Source organism: Aquila chrysaetos, chromosome 11 (assembly GCF_900496995.4).
Source record: "Aquila chrysaetos chrysaetos chromosome 11, bAquChr1.4, whole genome shotgun sequence".
NCBI lineage: Eukaryota > Metazoa > Chordata > Aves > Accipitriformes > Accipitridae > Aquila > Aquila chrysaetos.
In genome coordinates, this window is record NC_044014.1 from 23,196,277 (window position 1) to 23,209,350 (window position 13,074).

Below are 13,074 nucleotides of genomic sequence, written 5' to 3' on the forward strand. Positions count from 1 at the left end.
GGGGCCGGGAGGGTTTGTACTGCCTGCTAGAACAGTATTGGGCAAACCCAAGCCAGCTCTTACAGTTTCCTTATCACCTGCAAGTTCACTTCTCTTTTTCTTTCCTTTCAAAGGAGAAACAGGGAAGGAGGAGGATTATTGTGAAATCAAGAGGAATGTGGTAGAGAGGCAGACACCTGTTAGAAATAGATCTTGATCCATCAGATTGATGAGAAATCAAGTGCAACGGGGTGAGGGGGTAGTTGGTGCTACACATTACTGGTTTGATGTGCTGGGAGGGGAGATGTTGCATACTGTGTGTGGGGACCTGGCCATACAGCAGAGATATGCACGTGGCCAAAGTACATGTGTACTCGCCTTAGCTTTTTCACTTGTCTCAGTAAAAGCACTGTAAGCCAGGGACTTGCAGGACTCTTTCACACTGGAAGAAATCGATGACACGACACAGGTTGTAGGTAACTCCTTTCTTTCTTTTCTCTCTCATCTGTCTGTCTTTTTGCCCCAGGGAACAGAGGTGGTTGTTACAGCCTGCAGGGAAAGGCCCCTTCCAGTCTTCTCTGTCCTTCCTTGTCTCCAGAGAGCGTTGCTCCCCTTAAGCATTGGCTCTCAGTTGAAAGGTTGGTGGAGAGGTCGGGTCAGGTTGTCCCATTTCTTGCAATGCCTAATTTAAGAAGAAGATGCATCACAGTATAAAAGTGATGCTGCCACTTCCAGAATAGCAGGGAGTACCTGGGGATACACAGGTGTTGGGGAATGGTGCTGCCTACACTTCTGCTCTGCCTGCCGTGCCGCTCCAAACATGGATGCCCAGCAGAAGGGCTTGGTGCATTAAGTGCTTTGCAGCTCATGTTTGTGGCAGCCCTGTGTTTGCTTAGCTTCCTCTTCTTGTGAACTTCCCTGGGAGGTCAGTGTCCTTGCCCTGCACAAGCATTCACAGAGCTGATATGGGGATGACACATCTGCTTGTCAAACCTCTGGACCCTGGGACTCTCCCGAGTTATTGCAGCTAGTCAGCTTACTTTGAATATGAAAAACGGATTCCTGCAGGGAATTTGGCAGTCAGAATTCTTCCCCTCTTTAATTTATTTTTCTTTAAGTAAATTGAGGGAACTTCAGCTATTCCATTGACAGGAAATGCTGAAGGTTCTATCTCAAATCATTTGCTCAGATCTCTGGGGCCTGGGGGTTTATGAAAGATTTTTGCTGTAGACTCTCCACCAGCTCTGGGAAACATCTGTTCTGCATTCTGAATGCGTTTTCCCAGCAGAGCTTGTTTTAATAAAATCATCACTTTGTGGTTAGAAAATCCAGTGCAATAAAGTGTTTCTTCTACACTAAAAAGTTCTTGACCAGTGGTTAATGAGGAAGTTAAAAAGCAGCATATAACATCGTTTGACTTACCCTGTTCTTCCAGAAGCTTCTCTGATGGTCATAATATGACAGAGTTCACCAGAACTGAAGCTCTGAACAGTGACAAGTCTTTAATGTTACCTGAACTTCTTGAGTTTGTTGACGCTTCATTGTAGCTTCTGTTTGAAATCCAGTCTCTAAGCTGTGGCATGTGACTAGCATATATATTGAATGAGACTATGAAAGTTAGGTGTTTTAAGGCATAGACAGAGAAGGTGAAATTGTTAATCATTTTTTAAATGTATTTTATGATGCTTTTTTCCCTTGGTTGTGTCCCAGCTCTGAAATTTCCTCCACAGTAAGACTTATTAGAAAAAGTCTTGTGGCAGTTCAATCCACCCGAGACCAGATAATTATGCATACAGTCAAGTTATTCTCTGCTAAATCAGAAGAACAGGAGAACCTGGCAAAGTCCTCAGCACTCACTGGGGACTCCTTTGTCCTCAACGGAGGTGATGAACATAATGGTGGTAGCTACTTTCCAAGTTCAGCTATGGAGCCCTTCTCCTGTGTGGACAGCAACCAGGGGAAGGAAGAGGAGATTCAGTGAACATGGAGAGAGTCTTCATTGGCCTGGAGAGGAAAAATTATCCTGGCTTGGAACTGCTCTGAAAGTGGCAGGTTTTGATTTTAATGGGAACTTTTCCACTTTGGGAAAAAGGGAGATGTTGCAAGCTTCATCCCATTCAACTTCCCATGTAGGAACATTTTGTGTTCTCAAACTGCAATTTTTCAGACACCTACAATTCCTATTGGCAGTAGTTGGGTTTTAGACTAAAATTCTAAATGGGCATCCTCTGAAAATGAAGCTTGACATGTTTCAGGATACACTGATATTTCTCCTTTGCTTTCAGTTGGGTAACTCATCTTGCCCCAGAGTTTTCAGATAAAAGCTAGAAGACAGGTGGTGTTAAAACGTTTTAGAAGTCAGCTGCCTCTCAAGCAGCTTTGAGGTCTTAGGGGGACTCAGTAGCAGGGTGGTGGGTATTTCTAGGCCCACTATGTGCGTCCTGATTCACCAGTGGGCTGCTTAGCTGCTTTGCCTAGCTTTCCTCTCCTTTTTCAGACAAGAAGCCCCTCATGGTTTGTAATCAAGTGGCAGCAAGCGCAGAAGCTTTATTTAGTAAGGGATCTGATTGCTCCCTCTTTGGTGGTTCAGACTACCTGGGCTTAAAAAAAAAAGGCAGAACATGCACAGCAGTGAATACCTTCAATCCTAAGTTGCATCTTGTAGAAGACAAATTTTCGGGTCCAGTATATTACTACTTCTCCTAGTCCCACCCTCTCTTGTGGGAGGTATGGGTACTGAATGGAGTCTGCTTCCTGATCTTTCCTCAGGTTACCTATCTTTTATCCTCTGCTAGTGGTACAAGGGAACTGCAAACAGTACAGTTTTGATGGCATGCTTTGTGCATTCTCTCTCTCTTAGTGTGTTGTCTTTTCTTTTGGTTCCAGCTGAACAACTTGGACTTCTTTTAACAAAATTGGATTTTCATTTTCCTCTTCTGGAAGAGTGGGAGAAACTGCTTTCTTCCTAACAATGCCACAGCCTGCTGCTTTCTGCTTCGCTGGACCCTTACCTACCATCTCAGGCTGCCTCTCTAGTTCCTGCAAACAATTTAGGCCAATTAAGCCTGTTCTTCAGCCAGGGTTGCAAGCATGGTGGATTTATCTCAGATTTATGGTGCATTTAAGCTACTGGATGTTTCTTTCAGTCAGCCAAGCTCCCTTGGCAGTGCTGGTCTGTGGGAAAGAGAGAAACGAGTTGTACAAGTGCGCTGTAGGTAGAAGATGAAATATTCCCAGCCTGGGCAGAGAATCTCTTGTGTGTTCTCTGCCAGGTCATGCACAGAAACTAACTTATCTAGTTAGGAAGTCCAGCAGTGTCCTGCCGGAGTTGTAGTTGTTAAGCAGGACAAATTGTTAGGAAGGATTGAAGCACAAAAATGTGGGCGCTAAAAGAGCTTAGGAGATTTAGTACAGCTCCCTGCACAGAGGCACGATCTAACAAATTCTGTATCATCCCTGGTTGTGGGAGAAGCAGACAAAGCCTTAACAGTCAGGCTGGAGAAAGGTGATGGCTGCTCTGGTACAGCAGCAGGTGGGAAGTACTGAGGATGAAAGTGCCCTTGGAGGACTTGTTAACTGCTGGATATACATTAAAAAACAGGAAAGTCAGTCCTGGTTTGCCCATCTCATTACGGGCTATGGTAAGCGGTAGACTAAGCCTGCCTTTTTTTTACTGTATTGGCTTTCCATGGAGCATTGTGTCAAACTGAAAATCTCCATTCTCCTCTTCAGTGTTTCTGATGACAATAGGCTTCAATACATACACGGGCATTTCATGCTCTAGAGCGGTACCTCTGGAATCTGCTCTGCTCTTGGACATGACAGAATAGTCCAACAGAGAGGTACAATTTCAGGAATGTGTGGAGGGGGCAACAGAACCTGCACATTGCCTGCAGCTTAGGTGTAGCTGCTTCCAGATGCGAGGTGCATTTCTGGGCTTCCTTATTTATTGATTATGGCACATCAGTTACTTATCTTTGTTTTGCTAGGATCCTGCATTAGCCTCCTCTTGGGAAGAATCAGAAGAGAGGACTAAATGTCTGTCAAGTCACTTTAATCTTTGTGATGTGTTTAGGTATTGTAAGGATAGGAAATGTCTAAAAGCTCAAGTGAATTGGAACAGGATCTTCCAAAATTCTCATGTATGATTCCAAAACACCCTTGTGGGAGAGAAGGGTATGGGTGTTCCCTGTCTGTACTAGTGAGATTAGTAGTGTTTGAAAATATCTGATATATCTGCACACCCATATCTGGCCTTTGTGTCGTGCTTTCCCTTTTCATCGGCTACAATGAGACAAAATATGCAAAGATGTTGTAGATTTCATTAGTCACACTAGTTTATTCAAACATCTCCTTTGCATAAGAAACCAAGGCTTGCACTGATCTCTGGGAAAGAATGTGCTCACAGCTTGGAAAAGCTGTCTGCGCAAATGACACTGCAGCACGGCAGAGGTCAGCAGCTCGGGTGCAGGAGAGGGGGCCCGGCTCTAGGGTTTGGTGCCATCATTTGCAATTCAATCCCATACAGCTCCCTCTTCGGGGAACAATTCACTAAATACAGAGTTGTTCTTTTTTCCTAATTCACCATATAATTCACCTCCCAAGTTCAATTAAGAAGCAATCTGTTTGTGACTGGAAGCAAGCTGCATTTATTTAGAAATACGAAATTATCCTTTGCTCTAGCAAAGACCGCATGTCTTAATAATTCTGGTGGTGAATGGCTGGTTGGGGTTTCCTTTAAATGGAATGGGATATTGTGTGAAGAATAGCGTACTTTGGGGGGGTGAGAAGTCCTGGGGATGTAAAATTTAGCTGAGAAGAGGAACTTTTGTTGAGCTTGGCCTTAAGGAAGTGACGAGGACTGGGCATGAAAGAAAACAAAGGGAAATCTTAGGATGGGACATTGAGGCTGGAAAAGAGTGATAGAGTTCAGAGCAATCCATCTTGTTGAATCAGGCTTGTTCCTGTTCACACATCTAGTGGCTTTTGTCCAGTCAAGCTCTGTTAAACTATGGCACTTCCTTTGGGAGACAATCCCCTGATTTAGTGTGTCTCTTGGACTAGGAAGCTTTAACCTATAGTCAGCTGAGAGTCTGGGTATTTTATTTTCCTCTAGTTCATTTTGTTGCTGTCTTTCATCATCCCTTTCCTGATATTCTAATTAGTTATAGTAGTATAATGTCAGAGAGGTAGAATTTGATACCATCCTCTCAGCCCTCCTCCAAGGTGTCAGAGATATACCTTTTCCCCTGTCCTTGCCCCCTTGGAGGGGCTGAAGAAGGATTTGCAAGAAGCCAGCTCCAGAGCAAAACCAAGAGTTTTCCAGCTGGCAAAGCAAGACTGGTTCAGGGGCTGGAAGATGTCTGGCTGTCTTGAAAGTGGGACATCCCTCTTCGAAGTGTCCACACAGCATCCAGCAGTGCTATATGACTAACACTATCTCCCTTTCTGCATATGGTGGTTGACCATGTTCTTCGTGCTTTACCTTGCCACCAAGACTGTAGAAACTTGCTCTTGCTAATACCTCTATAGAGATCAGCTCATTCAGCCTCCCTTCTGCTCACAGGGCACCCACGATACCAAGGTGGGGAAGGAGGGAGGGGGACAACAGTGGTGGTATCAGCACCACCTTCTTAAGGCCGTGAATGTAGTCTGTGCCAGTTTTATTTATCTGTTATACATCTTGCCGTCTCATGTGTTGTGCTCTCTCACCCTAGGCACCATTTTTGAGTTCTCCCTCCTACTACAGTCACCATGGAGAGCTTTCCTGCTCTGGTTGGTTTTCCATGTTAGGTCTGTGACTGTTCAGTGGCTCGCAGCCCAGATATCTATACTCTCTATAGTTGCTCTCTGGCTTCTGTGGTGTTCCCAAGCTGGACCTTGCAAACTGGAAAGCCCAGGAAACCTGGAAGACAAACAGCTATAGAAAGAAGAGTCATGTTCTTTCCTCTTCCCCCTCCCCCATTTTCCAACCATGTTTCTATCCCTTTCACAGCATTTTCTTCTACTGTCCCTGTCCTGAAGGTCCTCTTGCTGCTGGATGATCTCTTAGTGCTCCCTCCTTCCCGCCCTCCCTCCCTCCCCACAATCAGCAGCTGCTGATACACAGAATTCAAATCTCAAGACTGTATGACTGTTGGTCCTCCCTTGGTGGGACAATCAACAGATCCCTGGGTAGATTTTGTGGTAGGGTGCAAAATCATTAAGCAGTCTGAACTTTTTATTAATTTAGACATTTTTAAGAATCTGAAAAATACCACAGAAAACCAATATTGTGAAAATACCTCTGCTTCTTTACCCTTTTTGAAATATTTAGCCTCTCTGAGTTTTGGGGTTGTTTTGGTTTTGGTTCTTTTTGCTTTGCTAGCTAGTGTTGGGGGAGTTAATTTAGAAACAGGCATTTTAGGGGAAGTTGAAGATGATGGTGGTGGGAAGAAAGATTAGAAAATATTTTGTGAACAGAAAAATATAGTTACAAAATCAAGACAGAAGATGCATAATTCAGGGTCTTTCCAGTGTTCTGAAAACTGCTTTGATTAAAGCAATTATCCCTGAGCTGCCTGTGAGCATTCAGAACTTCACTGTGTCTAGCACCTTGCTAACCCAGTAGCCAAGCAAGTATGAAGTGGAACTCACTCCTTCTCCTGTGTTACATGGTTGTGATTTTCTCTTCTATGCTGCTTATGGGAGGGTTGTCTGTAGACCTTAGGATTGTAGGTACCAGGGTGGACATAATGTGGCTTATAGAAATCAGACTTTAGTGGTAACATTGTGTAAGGGAGGGAGATCTCAGTTTGCTTCCTGCAGCACAGGTGAGTTTGCCCAGTTGGTATTTTCCTTTATAGTGAGCAGAACTATTCTGAAGTCCTTTGGAACAGAAGTGTGAACAAGTTATTATTTGTTTTAAATCAGTTTCTGGCACTGGGTGATATTTTAAATCTTTTTCTGTGGCAGAATGGATTCAGTATTGAGGGAAGATCCTATTTCTACATCGTACATCAGAAAAAATAAAATCAAGTACCGGGCTATTGCCAAGTACTGTGGTACCTTAATGGTCAAAAGACTGGTAGGGGCTATAGACAAGGGGCCTCTGTCTCCATTCCCTAGCGATGTGACTTTTCTGGGGAGCTAGGATCTCTCCCTGAGTCTTCGTCTTATGGTAGAGGATTCTGGATGCACTGAGCCCCCTCAGCCCTGCCGGAGTGCTGGACAGCCTAACCTGGTGGAGTCGTTTCTCCAGCCCCTGCACCCTGCTGCCAGCAGTGCTCTGCTATAGCACACTGGTGGGGAGAGGAAGCAGCAGTGCTGTCTGGAGGAAAGGGGAGGGTTAGGCACAGTGCTGGTACAAAGATGCCATGGAACTGCTGGGGTTTCTGTGCCCAATAGCTGTGACATCAAGCAGTCAAATCCCTCCCCCAACATGTTGGTGTCTTGCACGTCACGGGAACATCATGAGTTGGTTTTCCATGAGGAAATAGGAGAGCCAGGCAGGGAGGCACTCAAAGTGAGACCAACCAGTTTTGTTTTGGTGACTGAGCTGGAGGGAGCCATCTCCATGGACAAGCTGGGGACCTCCCTGTGCTTGGCAGTGCTGTTCCAAGAAAGGGGTAGCTGGCGCTGGGTGAAACACAAGAAATACCCAGGAGCTAACATCATAATTATTCCTGCTTTGGTAGCTAGTGGGTATTAGCATCACAGAGAAGGACTTTTATTTTCAGATTAAGCTGAATTCAGGCCAGATGTATAAGAGTTGATAAGAGTGTATTTGTCTGAATGTAGATCGTTCTTTGCCTTGACAGTGTATGTTTTTTAGTTTGAGATTTAATAGTGGTACTATTGCTACTATCTTCCTTGTATAGCTCCTATTCTCAGTAAATCTCTGTGGAATTAGCCTTCCTAGAAGAGACTTTCTGCCTATTCAGTATATGGGGAAACTAAGGCACAGGATGGTAATGAGTTGCAAGGTGTCACTGTAGGCTAGGAACAAACCTAGGGAAAAAGCCCAGCTTTGTCAGGCTCTTAGTCCCTGCTCCCTGTACGGGGAAAGTAGCCAGCTTCTGTGGCCAGCAGACCCCCAAATGGCATCACTGATAGCTGCTGTCCTTCCCATGTCAGAGTTCTGCCAGCCAACTCACCAGGAGATGTGTCTCTGCTCTTCTTTTCCTTTGCAGGAGGCCTGGGAGAACATTCTATTGTGTCAAGTGAGAACGCCACTTCAACTGATCGTAGTAACAAAGCAGTTAAAAAGGGTAATGTGGTACCCCACCCAGACCTTTGGGTATCTTTTATTTACTTTTTTATCCCCTGTAAAACCATGTTTTGTCCTGTGTACATGTGTGTGCCTCCGTGCCTAGGAGACCAGATGTGCTCAGGTGTCTGCATTTGTTGCTGTTGGTAGACTCTCTGCAAGGGTGGGTTTGCCCTGTATAGTGTGGTGGGTTGACCCCAGCCAGCAGCCAAGCACTCACGCAGCTGCTTGGTCACTATCCCCCTCCTCCAGCAGGATAGGTGAGAGACCAGGAAAAGCAAAAGTGAGAAAACTCATTGGTTGAGATAAAGACAGTTTAATAAGTGAAAGAAAGAGAGAAAAAAACCAAAACCAAGTGATATAAAGGCAATTGCTCACCCCCATCCACAAGCAGACTGATGTCCAGCCAGTTTCTGAGCAATGGCTACCTTGGGAGACAAAACCCTGCAGATTTTATTGCTGAGCATAATGACATATGGTATAGGGTATCCATTTGGCCACTTTGGGTCAGCTATCCCAGCTGCATCCTCTCCCAGCTTCTTGCCTATCCCATGTCTACCGCTTGGGGAGTGGACAGGACTCAGCAGAGTGAGAAAAAGAAAGCCTTGATGCTGTGCAAGCACTTTTCAGCAATAGCCTGAACATTGGTGTGTTATCAACACTGTTTTACTCATATCCAAAGCATAGTACCTTACGGGCTGCCGTGAGGAAAGTTAACGCCATCCCAGCCGGACCCAGTACATACAGGTAGCCATGACTGTCACCAGGACAGCAAAAACATTTTACTCCAAGACAGAGAGTGTAATGCTAGCTGGCTGCTCCTTGCTGTAGGGATGTTTCAGCTACACCAGTTTAAGCTTCTGTTCCCCTGAAGCAGGGCTATCACCCAGGCCAAGTTTTGCAGTTGTCTTCTCCCACTCATGTAGGTAAGGTATTGCTTACAGGATCAGTCCAGACCTGTGATCTTACAGGCATTCCCCCGGGGTTGCCCTGTTCTATACAAGATGTTTGCAACCCACTGTGTGCAGGAGGGACTCTTGTTTCCCATGGATAGACAGAGATACTGAGGCAGAGATACCACGCAGCAGGTCAGTCGAGCAGGGTGGGGAGAGGGGGAGAAATTGCACTTATGGCTGCTGTATTCTCGCATCGGAGCTGCTTATGTCTCCTGAGCTGATGGCAGGCCTGAGGCAGTGGAGCAGTGGGCAAGAGCACTTGAGGAAGGTGCTTCTGCTTGCAAAGCTGTGTTGGTGCTTCTGGTGGCCTGTTTCCACTTCGATGGGGTGGTGCTGCTGTTGGTGTAAAGCTGGGCTATCTCTGCTGTCCAGATGAGGCTAGGAGACTCCCCAGTGAGTTTCAGAGAGCAGCAGGGACTGTTTCATGGCATGTTGCAGATGCAGAGTGCTGCCCGGGCTGTGGGCAGTGTCAAGAGTCTCCCACCCATAGCTGGTGTGCAGAAACCTCTGAGTGTTGTTCATCCTGGAGGGAGGAGGGGATTTTAGAAAGGATCTCAGTTGCCCAGGCTTAGTAAGAGTACAAGTCAGTAAGAGAGGTTATGTCCAGGTAGCCTAAGCATTAGAAAGGCTGCGTGGCTTTATTTTTCACTGAAGAAACCCTCTCCATACATGCAACTTGGCAGTGACTGTAAGCAGTGCCTCTTCAAGCATGCTGTCCAGATTTCTTCTGTCCCCTGGTGGTACGGCATCTGGTGCCTGCTTTCCCCAAGTCACTGCTAGGGGGTGCGTCAGGTGTCTCCAAGCACCCACTGCAAATTTAAGTTGTTAAAGGCAGAAGATTGTAGCAGGAATTAGGAGCAGTCAAGAGCTGTTGCAGGACTGGTGCGGAGAATTCACCCAAGAAGGTGTGTTGCTGGCAAGGAATGGAAGCATTGATGGCACAGAAGTGTGGACCCAGGGTCCTCTATGCAGAGCTCCTACTGCACCAGGCACAGGAGAGTGTGGGGCAGATAGCTCCTCACTTGGCTTTGCTAGCAGGAGCTGTCTGTGTGCAAATCCACGGAGATTTTGGGCAGCCCCAGGAGCAGTTTGTGACTGGGAGACAGATGTCCACAAGACTACATGTCTCAAGACCCTCTCCCTTCTTCCAGCTGTGGCCCTTGTAATGCTGCAGCAGTACCTCTGTGGGATAGGTGTATGCAAAGAAGGGGAGGGTGGTTCTTTTTTCACTGGGGGAACCCCCAACCTCAGAGCATCTGCCTTCCAGGGTTCAGCAGCTGGCTTGGGGATGGGGCAGCTTCTGAAATGCCAGGTGCAGCCAGCATGCCAGGGAGGTGCTCAGGAGGAAGAGGAACAAAAGGCAAATTCCCAGCTTTGTCCTGCAGCTCAGAGCAAGGCCTTCAGCAGGAAGGGCTGGACCTGGTGAAGCAGGAGGGAGGGTGTGAAGTTCATTCCTTCAATCCCCCTGCACTGCCTTAATTTCCTTCCCATTGTTTTGATCCCCTCAGCCTTGCCAGTAGCGGTTTGCTTACCGATGCTTCCGCTGGAGGGATGAATGGGAGAAGAGGCTCTCAGCAGCCCCTCTAGTCACTGGAGGAAGGTCTCAGCAGGGCTTGTGCATTTTCATAACCCGGCAGCCCATGTCCCTGACTTGGGAAGCAAAGCTGTAGCAGGTCTTGCTGATTTCCATATGAACCACAAGACCACACCTGGAGCTTAGATCCCTCCTCTTGGAGTTTCAAAGAGGTCCACCAGCACTCAGAAGCCACCCCCAGCAGTGCTGCCTCTCAAGGTGAGAAGGGAGTTCCCCTTGGTGTGACCCTTTAGGCCAGTACTCTCTGCAGGTGTAGCAGCCCCTGTACTCTATTATTCCCTTGCCCAAGTCCAGCTCATGTGTTGGCTGCATGATACAAGCTTATCTAAGAAGTGGTGTCTACGCAGTCCTTACACATGCTATTAAAGCCTAGCTGGACTATGGCTGCTTTGAGAATTTGGATCACCCGTGGCACAGCAAACAGGGGAGTGATCAGGCAGGTAGCTCTGAATGGAGGATATTTTGTGCTGGGTCAGTCCCACACCACATTAAAAGTGCAACTCATGTAGGCATAACCAGTATCTGAGCAGAGCTGCAGCAGCACAGTTGCAGGGCAAGGTACAGGGTCTGCCTAGAAGCCTATGTGAATCCTCAGGCAGCTTTTACGGCCAGCACCGAGCACCACACAGCCAGGGCTCCTTTGCCTTTTTAGCAAGAAATGAGACATGTTCTGCTTTCCCTTTTGTATTTTTGCTCCTTTGCATTAAAAGGAAGAGATTCAGCATGGATGGAGATGTGTGCTAAGTATAGAATGCCTCAGCTTTTCCAGCCTTAGTGTCCCTTCTCCAGCAGAGACTGATCTGTATATATTTCCAAACCACCCAAGACCTAGCATGTGAAAACAAACACTTTTATGTAATACTTTTCAGCCTTGAGTATAGGTTTCAGTCTAAGGTGTCTGTCCTCTTCTTCCAAGGCCAACTCAAATGAGTAGTTGCTGCTGTTGTGAAGCTAGCCCTGACAGAACAAACCTTTCTCTGCAGATCTGGATGAGTGGGGCAGGTTGAGAATGTACAGTGACATCTGGGTTTGTCTGACACACCCCCCACCCCCATCCCTCTCGCCTTGCTTAAGTACTGTGTCCCCATCTATGAAGTTGCTGTTGGAGAATGTGGGTGGCTAGAGACAGGAGGGGTGTCCCTTTACACCTTTCTGGGAGAATAGGTTTGGCATAGTGCATATGGAGGCTTCAAGACAAGAAGGGCCAGGTTGCTACAGATTAACTGTCTCTAAGTCCCAAACAAATCACTGGCAAATCTGGCTATGGCTTCTGGTTTGGATTAACATCTTTCTCTTTCTGTTTTTCTTTTTCTGAAGCTCCAGGGTATTACCTGAGGGCTGCATGTGGAACTAAAGAGGATTTAAACAGTGTTGCCACTCTGTCTTGCAGACGGCAGGCAGGACACAACGCTTGCGAGGGGACCGAAGAGGAAGGACTATAAAGATGAGTCTGGGATGGATACGCACTCCTCTCCCAGAGTGCGCAGGGCAACCACATCCAGGGCTGAAAGGATCTGGCCAGGGGGTGTCATACCCTATGTGATCGGAGGAAATTTCACTGGTCAGTAGTGAAAACATTGCTCTCTGTTTGCTCAGGCATGAGTGTCTCAAAATGTGTGGGAGATCTCGGGAGCAGTTGTCCCAGAAATGCCTCAGGTCCTTGGGAACTCTCTGCTGAGGTAGGGTGGGCATGTGGTTGCACAAGGAATTGTGCACTGTGGAAGCCTGAGACTGAAGTGTGCAGTGAGATGGTTCTTCTCTTGGGGTCCAAGAAGTAAATGGGTGACTTGGTCACTTTTCTTGATTGCTTCAGGGGCCAGCACCTGTAAGCTGTGCTCACCCCCTATGTTTCCAGAAAGGGATCCTCTCTGCTGTTAGAAGAGCAGGAGCAGAAGTACCCTGGGTTGCTTGCTGAATCCCTACTGAGAGAACTTTCCCTGTGCACTCTGCTTCCTGACCTGCTGATTTCTGGGCACGGAACTTCAGGGTCTCCTGTAGGTGTGTGAGGGAGAGGAGCAGTGAGCTGTGTGCCGTGGTGGATGGGGACCTCTCCAAAGTATGCTTTTTAGGATCTTTATAGCATCTCCTGGGCACTGTCCAAACTGAAGTGTCTCTTGGGGTGCAGCAGATCTCTTGCAAGTCTCTCATGCGAAGCAGACAGACAACTTGCTCTGATGTCACCTCTCCGTAGCTCAGTGGCTCCCCATGGGATTGGTCTTCTTGACTCATGGATGAAAAGGCTCTGTGCCTCACTGGAGCTGGCTCCTTCCTGTGTCCCCCAGGCTGCCTCCACCATC

At 47.0% G+C, this 13,074-nt stretch overlaps 1 protein-coding gene across 6 annotated transcripts in view; it reads left to right on the forward strand.

The window, feature by feature from the left end:
• The window catches only part of TLL2 (tolloid like 2), a 100,745-nt gene that overhangs the window by 48,091 nt on the left and 39,580 nt on the right, over window positions 1-13,074 (forward strand). For 3 of the 6 annotated variants that reach the window (XM_030031282.1, XM_030031285.2, XM_030031284.1), the window contains exons 3-4: window positions 8,121-8,228; window positions 12,168-12,338. In XM_030031282.1, the coding sequence (XP_029887142.1) occupies window positions 8,121-8,228; window positions 12,168-12,338 (279 nt within the window). Of the gene's footprint in view, window positions 1-8,120; window positions 8,258-12,167; window positions 12,339-13,074 lie in introns of those variants that run through there. The other 3 variants (XM_030031283.2, XM_030031286.2, XM_030031287.2) reach the window with 2 other exon arrangements.